Raw genomic sequence first — 20,199 nt, 5'->3', positions numbered from 1 at the left:
AGATTATTGACCCTGCATGTTTTCAATAAACCAGTAACTCTCACCTTACACAGGATCTTCTTCACTGCACTATTGAATTCTAAACTTCCCTGGATATCTGCTAAATTTCAACACAGATCACCAAATTCTGAAACTGCTTCTGTGTATGAAGCAACAATAAAAACAAACAAACAAATAAAACCCAGAAATGCAAGGCCGGTCATTATTGGTTCAAGCTTATGCCAATCAAGAGGTTAAAAGCAATTACTCACTAGGAAAAACAACCACCATAACCCAAACATAAACTGTATAAGTAATAACTCCTCACAATTTTAGATTTTACCCTGTAGCTACCAATCAATTCCTCCTCTTCCTTCTCCACCCTCCTCCTCTTTTAATCAGATGGCCTCACTTATACCAATAGAAGTCATCAATACTAAGTCTCCCCTAGTAGCCGCCCATACCATATCTTTCCTCAGTTTCTTGCCTCTTCATAAATGAGCTTCCTCATATTCTTCCCTCTCTCTGCAACTGATTCCATTACATTCTACATTCTTAAATTAATTGACCCTCTGCTTTTTGCTGTATTTTCATTTTCATCTTAAATAAATAAAATATTATTGACTCATATCCCTTGACTGATAAAAATATGTACAAAATACAAACAGAAAATATGAGTGCTTGCCACTGAGTGCTCTAAGGTTTTTTGTGGCAGAAATTTGAATTAAAGCTACCATACTTCTTGCAATTGTGCTTCATTTCCTTGAGGATTATTACTTTGTTAGATTGTAGGACATAATTTATTATATTAATTAATTGTTCCTATTCTCTGACACCCCGCCTGCCATGCTCCCCACCCCCATAGATCTAGTTAGTCTCACAGCAGTTTTATAGACGATGTTGCCCTCTAGTGGCTTAAAAATTTCGAGTTGGCAAGTTGTCTATGTAAGATATGTATCTCCAAGTATATTTAAAAATTGCTAGTAAATCTTTCAGTATTTAACCAAATTTAGATATTTAAAACATTGTTTTAACTCATTAGTGAGTAAAAAATTTAAATTATGGTCATTATTTGAGACAGATGCAAGTAAGTTAATGGTATATCACAGATCGATTGAATTATAAAACTGGAAAAAGTACTGAACATTTTTTATTCTATAAGAAGAAAACCTGAGGCACAGAATCTTAAATAATTTGCTCACAGATACAAAATGAAATAAGTGCTACATCATCAGCTGAACAGAAGATAGACAAAATGTGATGATTAGAAAAGATCTGTCAGATTTTCTTTTTCATGCTTTTCACCATTAATCCTCCCTTTAATGTTTCTAATCTGTGTATCTGTTGTGAATGAAGAATAGAATGAAAAAAGTGAAACGAGTATAAAACTTATCACTAAATTTTACATTTCAGCGTTCATGTTTTAAACATAAAATGTTTCGTTTCATTATTCTAATATATTGATGTAAAAAAGCAAAACAAAAGTGATACATAGAGACACAAAACCTTACACAGTAATAAGAATGCAATTTGGATTATAATCATGTTATTAGAGTAATAGTCCCTATAAATATTACACAATTGCCATTTAGGATTTTAACCTGACCAAAAATGTTAAGTTAAAGATGTGGTCATTAAGTTGGACGTCTGGTTATCTTCTTTCATTTGTTACCCTGCCATGCCCCCTTGTGACTGATAAAAGAGGTTTAATTTTTGCCTGATAATTATCTCTAGTCGTGGCCATTAAAGCAATGATTTTTATGTACTAGCATATATTCCTTACTGAATCCTTTGCTAAAACACTTGCTATGCTGCTTTATCAAAAATGTTCTCACCCCCCACAAAACCCTCAATTACAAGAGTTGGCAAGAAAGACCTATATATTTCCCAGAGATGGAATCATATGGGAAGTCTGACAAGCTAAGCTTTTCCTCTGCTTTCACTACTGAAGGCTATTTATTGCAAACTTTACAAATACTTTTAAAAGTGGGCCTAGCAGAATTCCTTGAATACAACTATGTCATAATTATTTGTTGAATATTGGCTGAATCAGTTCTTAAACCACCTCTGATATTTGAACTTGCCTCAGGAGTTTCAGAAATTATTATTCTCAAAACAGTTGTTTAAAGAATGTTTTTGATACTGCTGAAGATGGGTAGAAATAGACATCAAAGCAATAATAGAGTTTATCACACTACCAGATTTACACTACTAGATTCTATATCTAGAGAACTGAAAGAGAATCTCACTATCGTTAAGAGTTCGGAGTTACTATTTCACTGGGTAACCACCACATAGCATTCAGTTCAGAGAAGCCTGATGAACTTAATAGGAGTTTACAAAATGAGAGTGCAGGAGGTACAAACAAATTAAAAAGCAAGGTGTTTATATTTTCTTTAAAAATGCTTGAAATGTTAATGTTTTAAACCTGAAAAAATTTACTACTCAATAAAAATAAGTTATCACAAAAAAGTAAAAAAATTAAGATATCACTAATATAACAATAAGGTATGCAAGTTGAACACTTCAGAATATAAAAATAAATCACCAGTAACTTATCAATGGCTAGAAAGTGATGTGCCAATAAATATCAGTTATTCCTTGAAAATCAAAAGCACTTTTGCAATATTTACTTGTTTTAAAATTTTATATTTATATCTGGTTCTTAGAATTTACTGAATTATAATTAAAATATAATTAATAGAAAAAGATAAAAATAGTTTTATGAAATATTTTTTCATATGATTACATAAGCTAGATCTATAGGAAAAGTATACATTTATTGCACCGCTCATGAGTAACTGGTCTTTTATGGAAACTTTTTACTAACAATAAGAACTCTAGAAAACAAAACTGATGTACAAAAGAAATGCATGTTCTTATATTTATATGAGTAAATATTTACAGTTATATATAAAGTTACATACAATTATTTTAAAGTTTTAATTAAAGATATCATAATATCCTGATATTTCTTCTCTGACTCCATATATTAAGTAATAACACTAAAATGATTAGAGGTATCCAAAGAAAAACAAATGATTTAAAGAGTAGCCTCAGAAGTGGGATAGAATAAAAGATGCTTTAGAACATTTCCCAAGTCCTACAAAATCATAAAATATATAACTTTGCTTTTCCAAGATTCTAAGTTGTGAAGTCTTCAGAGCTAAAATCCATTGAACTGATAAATTTATAAAATTTATTGAATAATCAAGCAATTTAAAAAGCACACAAAAGAATAAGGAGTGAAGCAGATACTCTTTAGAGTCAACATCTCCCAAAATGAACCAGTTTTAAAACAACTTAATAATTCTCAGTACACAATAGATAGAACAATCAATAGCAAAGTATATAAGAAAGAGCCGAAAAAAGTAAAAATAGTGTTTAAGAGTATAAATCATTCAATGGCATAACATAATTTTCTCTTAGGTTTTATTTTTTTCAGAGTAATTATCTTAGACATAGTCATATGTGAATTGATTACTGTTCTTATTAAACATAATTTATAAAATATATTTTAAAGAAATTATCTTCAATTTTGCATACAGTTATTATTCAAAGAGCACTAACTACTCACCTATTCTTTTCTTTAGTTTCTTTGATTTCATTTTCTGTGCCCTCTTCAACATTTGCTGAGCAGTAGAAATATCCTTAAAGCCCCTATTAAAAGATTAAACACAATAAAGGTAAAACAAATACCCAGATCATATTTAGATGTGCATATACATATAGACATGTATATCTGAATTATAGCATACTAAAATAAATGTGAATTCCCATTTAAGAAACTAAATTAATCAGATGGATAATTTCATAAAAACTAATATAGGTATTCTTAAAACCTTGAAAAGTATCTGTCTTGGACTTTTAGCAGTCTCTCAATTTTTTAACTTATTAGTGTCAAATTGACTACATACCATTCTTCTGAAATTTTTTTTTCTTTTTCAGATTTTAGCAAACTCTTTCTACTGGTCTTTGATTCAGGTGACCAGGAAGAAGTTTTATCTTCTGATCTAACAATAGAAAAAAAAACACTTTTAACTGAATCAACACAAGTATATCAGCACTTTTTAAAACTACAACTGTTTCCGTTGTCTCAAACTTGGAAATAAAATCTAAGTTAGCAAAAAACATTATCTTGAAGGCAATAAAAGTCTGCCATTAATTTAAAATGTTTACATTTCAATTACTTGAAGCATATTTCAAACCCTTTGTGAAAAGTAATGCAGCACTGGAATTTTTAGTCTAATCATTATCTGTACCTATATAGTATTTAAAGATCCACTTGTTTACAATAATTAATTACATTGTTTCCCTGACATATAAATTTTGTAGTTGCTTTAATGTACCTACTTCATTCATTTTCCTTACACTGAAAACTCTTCATGACCATGATGTTTTTAACATTAAACGTTCTGTTTTCTAAACAAGTAAATTCACATCTAGTTTTATAATTGTACTACGTTTGTATGATATGTAATACTGTTGTCATTCACAGGTTGATTCTCTAAAACAGTAGTTCAGCTTACCTGCTATTAAATTGTGTGTGTTCTGAAGAAGACAAATTTTCTTTGTCATTACATAACCATGCTTGAGCTGGATTACTTGGTAAATTAAATGAAGTATCAACCCATTTTAAGTTTCCAGGAACCTTTTCACAAAAAAAGTAAATAAGCGTGAAGTAAAATAAAAAATCCTAGCATTTATGTTGTATTATTGTACATGCATATTATCAAATAGCCTCCTAAGGGAAACTCATTATAAAATTAAAAATTATAATAAAATGAAATTTATGTAATATATTATACATGTCCTTTGTTGTACTGGTGGAAATTATGCTTTTTGGGATAGCTCTCATATAGAAAATGATTAATTGCAAAGATCTTTAAAAATCTCAGAAAACTAAAACTTCAAAGATTATCAAATAAATAACAGATATTGCAGCCCATTGACCTCTGACTGAAAATCTTCAGCTGTTGCCCTCTTAATGCATATTTTTGTATTTTTAAAGTGCTGTCAACTAGTGATTTTAGTCTACTGCCAAATATGCAGCTGAAGCATATCATTTTTTTTCTTTTGCTACTGTGAAATAAAGTGTTGAAAGAAATCCAAAATAAAGAAAAGAAGGAGCAAATGAAAGAAAAGCTACATGAAAAATTACATCTGGGGATGAGGAGGAAGTCAGAGGCTTCTAAAAGTAATTATGTTTTTCAAGTCAATAAATTGTATTATTAATCACTGCAACATAGCATAACCTTAAGAAATGAGCAAAGATCGAGGACTCAGAAGTTTCCATGACATGTTACCTTTGGCCAATGCAGCTGGTTTGAAAGAAGCAGTGTTTGTGAAGGGAAGCGGGTGGAATCTAATTCTAGCCATTCTTCTTCTAAGGCAGCCTGCACAAATAATATTAAAATGTATGTAATTTAGCTTACATAACTTTTACAATGTTTCTTTTAATTTGTGTATAGACTACAAATGTTGACAAAGTATATCAGAATTTTTATTTACAGGAAATTTTCTACTTACTATTGTGAGATGATATTCATCTGTTTAGTGAAAACATGCTAAAAATGGGATAAGACTTTTCACCCCTAAGTTTTGGATAAAGTGAAAACTTGATATTTGAATGCTCTAAAAAATGAGGTGCAGACTCTTCAGTGTATTTAACTGTTTATAACTATGACTCTGAGCCAAATCTAGATGGAACTGAGTAAAGTCATTTTTTTAGCTCTTACAGTACAGACATCACTATTGAAAATCTATAGTATTTTAATGTTAGTGTCAATTTTTCTATAAACAGTCTATAAACCAGCTTTTTCTTAATTTTTTTTAATTTCACAAATTTTCTGAATAGAGTAAAAAAAACATATTTTGTGGCAATGAATAAAACAATACAAGGAACATGGTCCCTGATTTATATTCTCTAATTCAACTGTTCAAGTAACAAAAATATAAATTTAAGCCCAAATTTGGAAATTCCTGTTTTAAACTCCCTCTCTTAAAACATCTTTCTCCAATTTATGGAATTTCCAAATTTATTCTATCTTTCCACAATGGAACCTGCTAATTATATTAGTGTTGTATAATTTAGGATGTAATTATCTGATTTTTACTTGATTGAATATACAATATGGCTTAGAATTAATTTTTATGTTCCTGTATTATTTTGGGGGGGAAGATGCTTAGAATACCAATTTTATTTTAAAAAAGGTTCTAAAATAATCAAACATTTTATGATTTAAAACTAGAATAATTTATTCTGAGGGGATGTAAATGCAATTTTTCATTTACACAATTTCAGTGTGTCTTGACTGCCTTTTGAAAGACCATTGGAAAGGCAGGCCTAGGACATATTGACTACAGGCAGGTAGTGCAACAACAGAATTTCACTTAATGAAATTTAGTCTTAGGATACCTAACCAAACTCGCACCATTTGAATGTTATGTAAATAGTGTGCCTCTACTTAGTTGCTAGACAGATCAATTGTTAAATTTCTTCTAGGTAGTAAATATTTATATATATATATATATATCACAGTTATATATGGTTTAATATATATTTGGTTGAAGAATTGCTATCTGTCAGTTATATGAGAGGAATAAATTCAAGAGCTCTTTTGCACAACATGGTGACTATAGTTAATAACAATATAGTATATTCTTGAAAATCATTGAAAGAATACATTTTAAGCATTCTCACCACAAAAAAAATGTTAACTATGTGAGGTAACGCACATGTTAATAAGCTCAATTTAGCCTTTCTACAATGTATACATATTTCAAAATGTCATGTTTTACACGATAAACATATACAATTTTTATTTGTCAATTAAAAAATTCAAATTTCAATATTTGTAAATAATTCAATATTTGTTAAAAGATGCGTTATTGGAAAAAGAGACAGAAAGAGGCAGAGAGAGACAAAGCTCTCTCACCAGAGCCATGAGTATTCCTCCTTCTCATCCTCACAGAAAGAAAAGGGTTGAAAATGGCAGTCTAGAAACAATGGCTACAGTTCACGGAGACTCTAAAATAAAAGGAAACTCATATGCTTTGGTACTTTTGGAAAATTATAGAAAGAAAAAGATACGGCCATTTATTTCTAATATATTTAATTCATTTATGTTGATCGCTTGTTAAATCAGGCTAGTAACTCAGTAAACTCCCACTGATTTATACAATCAGAATTCTCTCTTTAGCTCATCATGAATGACAAATAAATCTAATGACATTTCTGTTAAAATAAGGTGGGGATGGAAATTTTTATTTGATGTAAAATTGTAAACAGAATTCAGAACTTAGAGCTTTTTTGTTTTTTCTTTTCAATGACAAGGGAAAATCCGTTCATATCTCAGGGAAGATCAAGGGCCAGTATATCAGCTATAATTGAATTAGTATTTTTATTCTGCTGAAAACTGCTAAATTGATGAGAAAATGTGAAGGAGACAATATTACAAAGGCAACATGCCACCTGAGGAGTGGTTATGGAAAACGACCAGCACTGTCAGGCAAGTTGCCTGACTCTTACACTGATTTTATACAAACAGCCATTTTTAAATTTTTATTTTCTTAAACACCTGCCAAACCATCTACTTTTTATATTCTCTAGAAATCCAGCTGTTTTGTCTCTTCAGCAGCACAAGATCTCACAAAGCACAATAAACTTCTTTGCCACATCATAGAGATGTTGATAGAGTGCTCTTCCTTGGAAAGGCTACATAAAGTCTGGAGAAAATTGACATTTTATAATTAATATCTAAAAGTACAGAAAACTTTGAAAATAGCTTTTCTTGGCTGAATAGAAAGTTTATGGAAACTTTTATAGAATCCCAGAACAAGTATTTAACTACTATCTCTTAGAAATTTCTAGAAGCATAAAGAGAAGGTTTTATATAAAATGTTAAAGATGCTTTTGGTAATTATATAATCAAAACCAAAAATATGTTACCAAGACAACGAATTTATATGTATTCAAGCTTATTAATATCAAACAGATTTGGCATTACCTAGCATGCTGAGGGAAATAAAATCTCAAAATGTCAGGAGGAATTGGCTAAGAGTTATAAATATACCACTGTTTTTTAAAATGTATGTTAATATATCGTGCTTACCACTGCAAATTTATACAAATTTCAGCTGTTGCTTAATAAAGCCTTCTACTCACATAGACCAATGGAATAGAACACAGACCTCAGAAATAACACCACACATCTACAACCATCTGATCTTCAACAAACCTGACAAAAATAAGCAATGGGAAAAGGATCTCCTGTTCAATAAATGGTGCTGAGAAAACTGGCTAGCCATATGCAGAAAACTGAAACTCAACAACTTCCTTACACCTTATACAAAAACTAACTCAAGCTGGATTAAAGACGTAAATGTGAAACCTTGTCTTTTCGTTGGGGGTTCTTCTAGGGTTTTTATGTTATGTAAATAGTGTGCCTCTACTTAGTTGCTAGACAGATCAATTGTTAAATTTCTTCTAGGTAGTAAATATTAACATATATATATATATATCTCACAGTTATATATGGTTTAATATATATTTGGTTGAATTGCTATTTGTCAGTTATATGAGAGGAATAAATTCAAGAGCTCTTTTGCGCAACATGATGACTATAGTTAATAACAATATAGTATATTCTTGAAAATCATTAAGAGAATACATTTTAAGCGTTCTCACCACAAAAAAAAAAAAAAAAAAAAAAAAATGTTAAAACCCTAGAAGAAAACCTAGGCAATACCATTCAGGACACAGGCATAGGCAAAGACTTCATGACGAAAATGCCAAAAGCAATTGCAACAAAAGCCAAAATTCACAAATGGGATCTAATTAAACTAAAGAGCTTCTGTTCAGCAAAAGAAACTATCACCAGAGTGAACAGGGAACCTACAGAATGGGAGAAAATTTTTGCAAATTTCCCATTTGACAAAAGTCTAATATCCAGAACTTACTAGGAACTCAAACAAATTTACAAGAAAAAAACAAATAACCCCATCAAAAAGCAGGCAAAGGACATAAACAGACACTTCTCAAAAGAAGACATTTACATGGCCAACAAACATAAAAAAAAGTTCAACATTACCGATCATTAGATAAATGCAAATCAAAACCACAATGAGATACTATCTCACACCAGTCAGAATGACAATTATTAAAATGTCAAGAAACAATAGAGGCTGGTGAGGCTGTGGAGAAATAGGAACACTTTTACACTGTTGGTGGTAATGTAATTTAGTTCAACCATTCTGGAAGACAGTATGGAGATTCGTCAAGGATCTAGAACCAGAAATACCATTTGACCCAGCAATCTCATTACTAGGTATATACTCAAAGGAATATAAATCATTCTACTAAAAGACACGTGCACATATATGTTTACTGCAGCACTATTTACAATAGCAAAGTCATGGAACCAACCCAAATGCCCATTAATGATAGACTAGATAAAGAAAAGATGGTACATATACACCACAGAATACTACACAGCCATAAAAAGGAATGAGATCATGTCCTTTGCAGGGACATGGGTGAAACTGGAAGCCATCATCCTCAGCAAACTAACATAGGAACAGAAAACCAAACACCGCATGTTCTCACTCATAAACGGGAGTTGAACAATGAGAACATATGGACACAGGGAGGGGAACAACACACACCAGGGCCTGTTGGCGAGTGGGGAGGCAAGGAGAGGGATCTTTGAGGACAGGTCAATAGGTGCAGTGAAACACCATGAGACACGTTTACCTATGTAACAAATATGCATGTTCTGCACATGTATCCCAGAACTAAAAGTGAAATAAATAAATACATTAAAAAAAAAGAAAGCCTTCTGTTCAGATATTCTTTAAATTACAGCCGAGGATCTGGAAAGCTTTCTAGCTACTTGAGAATTATTATCAAATGTACTTATTACTTGTGTATTGAAAATGAAGTTGAACTTGGATAGATTTGTAACTGGCAATGGAGGCAGTGTTCATCTGGAGACATCACTTCTGGTTTTGGATTTGCAGCCTTTCTGATACAGCAATCAGGTACACTCTTATGGAAAAGCACCTATTGTCGTTCTATTTGATTCCTTTAGAAACTAAATGACTGGAACTTAGAGTTCTTGTGACTCACTGTCTTGATAATTCCCATTTTGGATGGGACAACTTGAATTCAATGACTAATAAGGTGAGAATGTCCCAAAAGGTTTCACTTGTAAAAAGAAAATGGTATACTCAAAAATGTGCCCCAGTAGCATTCAGCTTTTCATGAAAAAAAAAAAAAAAAATAGCAGCTATCTATCTCAGGGAATACTCATCTCCACTTCACTGCCTGAACCAAAGTTGCTGTCTCACAGGGACCTCAATTCACCTAAGTTCCCTTAAATTCTTGAGCCTGGTTCAGTGATGGTTTGGCTAAGCTGAAACTAAGCTGATTTTTGGACTGTTGCCAATGGCTTAACAGTTGGGTCTGCCACATGAAAAGCTAAAGACACCATGACTTGGGCCCTCAACTAGGGAAAACAAATCACAGCTGCCTATAGACCTGTCTCTGTTATTCATACAGATGCCCATGGTAAGGGCCCATTCCCTAACGAGAATGACTGGAATCAAGTTACTCATTGGGTCTAACTTTATATCTAAGGTAGACCTACTTTTTATACCAGACTTGAGATTCCTGAAAAATTTGCTGATTTGTCTTATAGTGAAGGATGTCTCATCTTGTGGATTTTTGCCTCTTCCTGTTTGAAAATTGACTACACTACACCTTCAAATATTTGCCACTGTTAATATCTTTTAGGTTATCCATCAGCTGGCTTTGGCCATACAAACTAATGAAATTAGTTGCCTAAGTTTTCAGTTGTCTGTACCATTTGATTGTGACAGTTATGATACAAGCTAGTCAACAATGAACTGATAATCTGCACCTACCTCTATCACCTTCTATCCACACACCTAGATAAAGCAATTTGATCAGTGAGCACAGCTCTCCCCCCAAAAAACATCATATTCTGGAAGCCACTTCCTAGGCAATGATTAGGAAAAATGCATAAAGGGTAATATAGATCTATTTGGACAACTCAGGATTCTATTCTGACTATTCCTGGGTATGATGAGTATCTCTTTTCTCTAACAGCGAGTATAGGCCAGAATGATTAAACAAGGTACAGCCTGGCCAAAAGAAGAGTAAGATTATTCAAACTAATCTTAGTTATGGTTTATAAAAGGGCACTTGTTCCTTGTTCCTGAACTTTCAAGATGAAAGGTCTAAGTGTCAATAGAGAATGATTAGAAAAATGGTGAAGTTATAGCTATTGAAATGCAACACCCTAATTTTGAGGGAGTAGGTGGAGAACAAAAAACCAGAATCTTTGAAAGGAATGTCTTAAATCCTGGGAAGCATAAAAGAGGGAGATTTTTATCTTTTGAACTGCCCCATAGCCTCCTTCCAAAAAAAAAAAAACTTCTGCAGGACTGTCCCAAACTGCTGCAAGTACATTAAATTTAACTTACTAATGGACCTGCCATCCCCTTTCGAGGGGCTCTGAATACAATTTCATAGTAATTCACCTTAAGTTTACTAAGAAATCCATCAAGACAGCAGAGCACAGCCCCAGATGTCGTACTTCCCCTGTGAAACAAATGTGGATATTTTCCCCATCCCCATTCTCTGTCATCCCATGGGGTGGATGAATGCCACCTAGAAGGCGTGGTGGTCATAACATACTTTTAAGTGTTAAGTCAACAGCACTATAGCCCTAGAAAGCATTCAGGTCACCTTCAACTCTCTGACCAGGGTTATTCTGGATGGCAGAATTGTCCTTTAATTCCTTCCTGAGGGACAAGAAGGAGTCCAGCCATATTTGGATTAAAGTCTCAAGCCTATTGGGAAGATCAATTAAAAAATTAAGGAGAAAATAACTGGACTATTGATAGTAACCTTAATTGCATGAACCATGAGGCAAATCTAACTGATTTTTGTCCCAGCCCCTGTCATGTTATTCAGGGTGGCCACTGGAATGGTATACTTATTAGAAAATTTGTCATGTAAAAACAAGGGATGGATATTTTTGGGATACAATTCTCCATGGATCTCTAACAATTCTGCATGACTTATAACAGATTTTGTTACAGACTATCCTTCCAAAGATGTTCATAAAACTAACAGAATGGGAAGGCAGAGACTGTGTTTCCCTTTGGAGTAGAGAGCAGAAATTTGTTTGCTGTCTGGTGTAATAAGGATAACAACTTTCTGTGGAGCATAGAATGGGCAGGGTTGCTAACAGCCGTTTAGAAGATATGGGATATCCTAGGCTCAAGACTACTAGGAAGACATTCTTCAGATTTCCTCCTATGGAACTTGAGGGAAAAGGAGAATTGGTACATGAAGCTCTTGCTGCCTGCTGTTATAGGTAATAAGTGTTTTTGTCTCTTGAAGTTTCATTTCTTCTATCAGCATCCTAACTTGTTAGAGTTGATGTAGGATAAAATCTCAGATCCCTCATAGTTCTTGGCACTTAATAAATTAGGGTAAACTATGCTTAACAAAACTAAAATAAAATGACTCTTGGTTGTAAGTGCTCCTTGGTTAATCACTTGTTAAATGAAATCACATTTCAGAGAGGCAACAAATCAACATAAGGAAACATTTCGTGGACAGTTGATCTAGGCTTTTGGATTCTGGCTAATTTATCAAGATAATTTTATATTTACTCCTCTTATAAAAATTATAATTAACTGAAAACATTCTAATATATTTCTGATATTCCCTAAACTTAGAGCTATGTTTTTTCTGTCTATTTACCCATCCTGGCACTAAGCATGGTGTCTGCCATATTGTAAGCATTGTTGGCAGGAAAGGAAAAAATAAGTTTGAAAAGATTTTATATAATTACATAAGGATATGTCTTAAAAATCCAGAAGTTTTAATCCTAAAGGCAACTATTTTTTTCAACTAAATCAGTGAAAAAAGGGAAATCCTAGTCAGATAAGTTTTGTATACAGAAAAATTTGAGAAAGAAAAAAAGAAAACAAAAAAAACAAGAACAAAAACAAACAAACAAAACAATTCGATTACATCATCTGAAGTTTTAAGATGATTTTAAAATAAAGTGATGGCAATGGAAAAGGGGTAAAGATAGGTCAAAGGAAGTAATCTCCGCATTGCAAACAAAATTATCCACTTAAAATATGAACAATATTTAACTCCCTTACTTGAAACCCAATAATAATATTCTATCACATTTGAAATAAAATCCAAAGTGCTCGACATCATATCCTAGGCCTAATGTGGACTGATCCCTGACTACTTTTGTATTTCTTCTCTTCTCTATTTTTTCTTCTTTACTAATCAGTCTACCTAATGTAAACTTTCTGTTGATTTCCTATTTCAAGACTTACATACTTGCCTTACACTTAGCCCAAAACAGTATGCTGTTTTGTTTATATGAAACTTATTCCTTCACTTTATTTTCACATCTCTATTAAAGTGTTATACCTTATACAGGCCTTTCCTGATCAACCAGTTAAACACTATGCTCTATACCTTAAACTTTCTTATTTTTTACAGTAATATTCAATATCTTATTTTATACTATATATTTATATATGTATTTATTGTCTGTTACCTCAAATAAAATGTAAATACTATTAAGTCAGGGATCTTATCTCTTTTCTTCACTGTGGTAAGAACAATGCCTAGAAGATTTAAAATGATTGTTTAGTACTGAAATACTCATTTATAAATATTCCAATTCTGGATTTGGAGACCATTATCCTAAGTGAACTAATGCAGGTTCAGAAAACCAAATACTGCGTGTTCTCACTTATAAGTTGGAGTTAAACAATGAGTACACATGGACACAAAGAAGGGAACAACAGACACTGGGGCCTACTTGAGGGTGGAGGACAGGTGGAGGTGAAGGTCAATAAACTAGTTGTCAGGTACCATACTTACTACCTGGATGATGTGATAATCTGTACTCCAAACCCCATGACACGTAATTTACCTATATAACAAAGCTGCACATGTACCCCGAAACTAACATTTAAAAATTTTAGAAAGATTTCAGTTCTGGCTCAATACAGGGACATATCTCTTGCTTCTTTAAGCTGACTAAAAAACAAAACATAAACACCTGATAGAAAGATATCTGCAAGTGATCCAGGTATTGCATTAAATTACAAAGGTTTGAAAATACCATACTTATTATGTTCAAGAAAATAGTGGCCATGATAGAAAATTTCAACATATAAATGGAATTTATAAAAAAGAATCAATTAGGAATTTTATAACTAAAAAACAGAATAACAAAATAAGAATTCAATAGATAGGCTAAAAACATCATGAGATAAAGTAGGGAGGATGATTAACGAACACAAAGTAGGTCAGTAGGAAACATCCAAATTAAACTATGAACACTCCATGACATTTGTGTGAGCAATGATTTTTAAAATATGAACCTAAAAGCACAGATAGACAACGAAAGCAAAAAATAGACAAATGGAGTTACATCAAATTAAAAAGCTCCAGTGCAGCAAAGTAAACAGTGAAGAAAATGAAGAGATAACCTACATAATGGGAGAACATATTTGCCAATCATATACTCTGATAAGAGGTTAATACCCAAAATATATAAGGAACTCAAACAACTCAACAACAAATGAACAACTCAATCAACTGGAAATGAGCAAAGGACCTGAATAGACATTTCTTAAAAGAAGACATACAAGTGGCTAATAGGTATATGAAAAAATGCTTAACATCTTTAGCCATCAGGGAAATGCAGATTAAAACCACAATGAGATATCACCTCACACGTTAAAATAGCTATATCAAAAAGATAAAAGATAACAAGTGTTGGTAAGGATGTGGACAAAAGGGAACCCTCACACACTGTTAGTGGAAAGGTAAATTAGTACAAGCCATTATGAAAAGCACTATGGGCCGGGCGCAGTGGCTCACGCTTGTAATCTCAGCATTTTGGGAGGCCGAGGCGGGCGGATCATGGGGTCAGGAGATTGAGACCACGGTGAAACCCCGTCTCTACTAAAAATACAAAAAAAAAAAAAAAAAAAAATTAGCCAGGAGTGGTGGCGGGCGCCTGTAGTCCCAGTTACTCGGAGAGGCTGAGGCAGGAGAATGGCGTGAACCCAGGAGGCGGAGCTTGCAGTGAGCCGAGATTGCGCCACTGCACTCCAGCCTGGGCGACAGAGTGAGACTCCGTCTAAAAAAAAAAAAAAGAAAAGAAAAGCACTACGAAGTCTCTTCAAAAAAATTAAAAATAGAACTGTCACATGACCCAGCAATTCCACTACTAGGTATACCAAAAGGCAATAAAATCAGTATATTGAAGAGATACCTGTATCGTTGTCTTCACTGTAGCATTATTCACAATAACCAAAATATGGAATGAACCTGTGTCCATCAATGGATACATGAACAAAGAAAATACACAATGGAAAATTATCCATCCATAAAAAAGATGGGAACCTGGTCATTTGTAACAACATGAATGAATGAAGAGGACATTATGTTAAGTGAGATAAGCCAGGCACAGAAAGAGAATACCTTATGGTTTCACTCAGACGGGGAATCCAAAAAATTTAATATCATAGAAGTAGAGAGTAGAACGGTGATTACTAGGGTTTAAGGTGGTCAGTGGGGGTGGTGGTGGTGGTTGCAGGAGATCTTAGTCACAGGATATGAAATTTCACTTAGACAGGAGGAATAAGTTCAAAAGATCTGTTATGCAACATGATGGCTATAGCTAACAATAGATTGTGCTCTTGAAAAATGTTAAGAGAGTGAATGAAAGTATTCTCACTACAAAAATAATGTGTTAAGTAATGCATATGCTAATTAGCTAGATTTACACATTTCACAATGTATATATACTTCAAAACATCAAAGAACAAATATTTGAAATAAATTTGGACAAGAGATTTCCAAAACTGATGGAAGATATTTACCACAGATTCAAGAAGCTATATGATCTCACCAACTCCAAGCAGGGCAAATAAAGAAAGTCATACCCAGTTTGAAAAACAAAAATAGAAAATCAACCTTAAAAGTTACCTGGGGGATGGGATAGGAAGCCAATATCTTCAGAGAAGAAAAGTTAAGACTAATACTGACTTTTCAACAGGAACTATGGAAGCCAGAAATGTTAACAAAATGGCATATTTAAAAATTGAAAGCCTAACTAGAATTCTATTCTTAGAGAAGATATTTAGATAAATATTCCAAAATATTTAAAAAAGAAATAAATTTTCAAGCAATCAAAAACTGACCCCCTACTAAAGAGTGTCTTTCAGGCAAAAGAAAATGATCCTAGATGGAAGCATGTTAATGCAGGAAAGAATGAAGCGCAGAAAAAAATAAAACTCAATTAACTAGTGAATAAAGGGAAAGATACAAAAACAAAAATACTTGATAAATGCAAAAGAGGGTAATAAAAAGGAAAAAAATCAACATAGAACAAATTGAAAACAAATGAAAATTATATAAACCAAATTATATTCTAAATTAAAATCAATTAAAAGTCTAAATACTCTAATAAAAATAATGCCAGAATAAAATATAAAAATAAGCAAAACCCAACTATATGCAGTTATAAGATACATTTAAATATAAAATCACAGTAAGGTTGAAAGAGAATGGTTAGAAAGATATACGTTATGAAAACAGTAGCCAAAAAAAAAAAAAAAGCTGCAGTAGGTATAAAAATATCAAAGGAAATGGCCCTTCAGCAATTAGTTAAAGAGGGAAACTATTGTTCAAGAGGAAAACATTATTATAAGAGGGTCAATGATACAATAATTCAACTAGCCTTAAAATGTGTACGCCCCAAAAACACAGTCCCAAAGTATGAGGCCAAATTTGACAGAAATAAAAGCCAATTTAGAGAAATCCACCAGCACAGTAAGAGATTTTAGCACTCCTCTCTCAATACTTCATAGAATGCCCCTCCTGCAAATCATTTAGGATACAGAAGATTAAAGAAAAAAAAAACATAAAGTAATTGAGATTTTTAATAACAATATACTTACCTACAGAATACATACTTCTTTTAGGTTCACATGAAACATTTCAAAAAATATAGTATATTTTTTGAGACAAAATTTCGAACAACAAAGAACATCAATCTTATATTAAACTCGCCTTGAAAACAGAAGCAGAGGAAACATTTCCCAACAAAATGTATAAGGCCAACATAATATAATACTAAAACCCAAAGAGGGAGCTGTATAAGAAATAGAATTTATATAGTCAATTTCTTTTTGAATAAAATGAGAAAATGCTAAACAAAATAATAGCAAATATAAGCTAGTAATAGGTATAAAAAGATAATGCATTATAGCTAAGTTAGTTTATTCTAAGAATACAAGGTTTAATGTTTAAAAGCCAATGTTAGATGCATTAAGAAGTATTTGATAAAATCCAAATTACATATAAAGTCACCATCATCATCATTATCAGTAGCAGCAGCAGCATCTTAATCTCTAAGATTCTAAGGAAGTTAACTTCCTTAAACCACACAGAGTTTCTCTAAGAAACCTACAGGAAACATCTTACTTAGTGGTGAAATATTGAAAGCTTTCACCCTGAGACAAAGAACTAGAAAAAGACGATTGCTAATATCATCATTATTTAACATTGTAATGGAAGTAGTAATCAGGATAATAAGGCAAGAAAAATAAATAACAGGTATAAGAATTGGAAAAAAAGAGAAAACTGTCACTCTCAGGTGATATGATTGTGTATATAGTATATTCAAAATATTTGACAGATAATCTATTAAAATTAATAGGTGATTTCAGCAAAGTGGTTGAAGATGAGGTCAATATACAAAAATAAATTGTATTTCTATATATACTTAGGAACAAATCCAACTAAAAATGTACAAGACCAGTATGAACAAAATCCCCATGGTTTCTTGCTATTTCAGATATTCCAAAATGCTTTGAATATTTTATTATAGTCAGTACTAACACATCAGAAAGAACAGAAATTGACTTCTCATTAATACAAGTCATTATGAAATAGTATTTTCCATATTGAGGTTTGTCATGGAAAACTGAAGTGGGGAAAGCAGGCTTCGATTTACTCAATATTTTCAAAAACAAGGTAAATTAAATTCAGTTTTGAAAAACACTGGAGATAAATTTAGAATAGAAAGTAAGCCAGAAAGATTTTGCATATAAGTGTATTTTAAAAGCATTTACATTGTTTTCATGATACCTAGTTTTTTTTCGTTACATAGAAGTAGAAACACAGTTTTTTCCTGAGAATAAATAGCTGACCTTATAAGGAATGTGAAGAAAGAAACAGTTCAATTTATTTGAGCATTTAAGATTTGAGAGAGTGCAAAATAATAGTAGATTTTACAATTATACTATCCAAACTAAAAATATTAATGCTGACATTTCTAGAAACGTGCTAATCAGCAGCATGTTCCAAAAAAGCAGTTTCCTAACCTAATAGAATAATGTTGAATTTTTAAGTGCTTCCTTTTGATTAAGGTATGATTATGCCTACGAAAACAATTCAGATGTGAGCAATAGTGTTCTGTCTCTACAACAGCTTCATCTTCACAGCCTTGTTGATAATATTTTCACAAATTCATAATTCAGTATTGCAATGAAATTTGGAGACTTTCAGTAAATTACGTTTGATAGAAAAAATTGAGAAAATATATAAAATAGAGTTCAAGTCTCCTAACTGAATTCTGAAAAATACCATACAATTGAATATCAAAATTCTCACTGATGTGTCACATATGTACACATGAAACCATAAGACTACATTTACCTCTTGCAGTTAGGGCATGTGGTGATATTACTCCCATTTCATTTTCCTATCAACACATTAAAGTGGCCAGAAATAAATTAGACCAGTTATTGTGAGATGACATCTGGTAAGAGAATCTTGAAGCTCATTAAGATACAATAAATGTATTCTTACACATATTTTTGAATGATTTAGTAACAGAATGTCTACAGTTGATGCCCTTTTTGTTACATAGCATGGGCCTGCTGAAAAGCTCTTCCCTGTTCTGTCTGGGCCCTTTTTAAACCTGAAGCAGTATTCCCAAATATGATCTATGCAGCCTCTAGAACCTAAAGAGGTTTACCAACTCATTCTTCTTAGTGGTGGAAACTACATGAAGCAACAATCCATCCCTTACTTTGGAGGTAGTGCCAACATGTACCACTTTATTACACTCCTAGAAATTCCACTGCTGTGATGAGCCACTGAATCTTCATAGGTTTCTCTCTCACCATCATATCCTTGTTCACTTCTCATGAGCCTTGGCTAAGTGCTGCAAAAAATTAACTAGAACTCCATTCATACATGTGCTACGTAAGACTACCAAGATTACAATGATCAGAGTATACACTTCATGGTCAGGTTTTAAAAAGATAAGGAGAACTTTGGAAAAATGATGGTCATATAGGTAGATGAAAGAAAATAAAGAGAAATTTGTATGTTTCATGTTTGTTTAACATAGGCTTTTTTTCTAGCATAAAAGATTTAAGTGTTTTTAAATTATGGAATTACAGCATTTAAAAATATCTGTTTTATATCATGACCTTTACAGTTATATTAATTTATATCCCATCCACTTACAAAAAAGTTTTAAGGCAGGGCATTTATAACTGTGTAGCTAAGCCAAATGCAGTTTAGGATAATTTTATGTCCTGAGAAACTTCATCACCTTCCTGCAGTGATACACTGAGAAGAACACAGTATCACCTCTGTTGTATTCTCACCAAAAATACATAACCTGAATACAATGAGAAGAAACTGTATAAAAAACACAATTTCAGAGATATTCTACAAAATAATTTTCAGTAGTCTTTAAAGGCATTAAATTTGTAAAATACAGAGAAAAGATAAGGAACTATTCCAGTTTAAAGGAGACTACGGAAAATGACGACTAAATGCAACTTATGATTCTGGATTAGATCTCAGACTAAATATAGGGCATTAGTAAGACTACTCACAAATTTGATAAGGTTGATTAGATCATAGTATTACATCAATGTTAATTCCCTAATTTTGATAACTGGAGAATATGGTTGAAGGGCACAAAGACACTCTTGTATTTTGCTGCCACCTTTGCACACTATACAAACTTGTAGGATAAAAGAAGATGATGTTAGGAAAAGTTTCTCAATGTTAGGAAAAAAGTCTGCAACAATGTTAATAGGATAAACACC

The 20,199-nt window shown here is 32.3% G+C and overlaps 1 protein-coding gene across 1 annotated transcript in view; it reads right to left on the bottom strand.

Annotated features, from left to right (window-relative positions):
• The window catches only part of LRRIQ1 (leucine rich repeats and IQ motif containing 1), a 190,795-nt gene that overhangs the window by 79,290 nt on the left and 91,306 nt on the right, over positions 1–20,199 (bottom strand). The window contains 4 exon segments of the mRNA XM_063615130.1: positions 3,557–3,639; positions 3,897–3,992; positions 4,509–4,630; positions 5,286–5,375. Of these exon segments, the coding sequence (XP_063471200.1) occupies positions 3,557–3,639; positions 3,897–3,992; positions 4,509–4,630; positions 5,286–5,375 (391 nt within the window).

This window comes from Symphalangus syndactylus, chromosome 13 (assembly GCF_028878055.3).
Source record: "Symphalangus syndactylus isolate Jambi chromosome 13, NHGRI_mSymSyn1-v2.1_pri, whole genome shotgun sequence".
NCBI lineage: Eukaryota > Metazoa > Chordata > Mammalia > Primates > Hylobatidae > Symphalangus > Symphalangus syndactylus.
The sequence above is the reverse complement of the archived record's forward strand: the minus strand, read 5'-3'. Positions and strand labels throughout refer to the sequence as shown.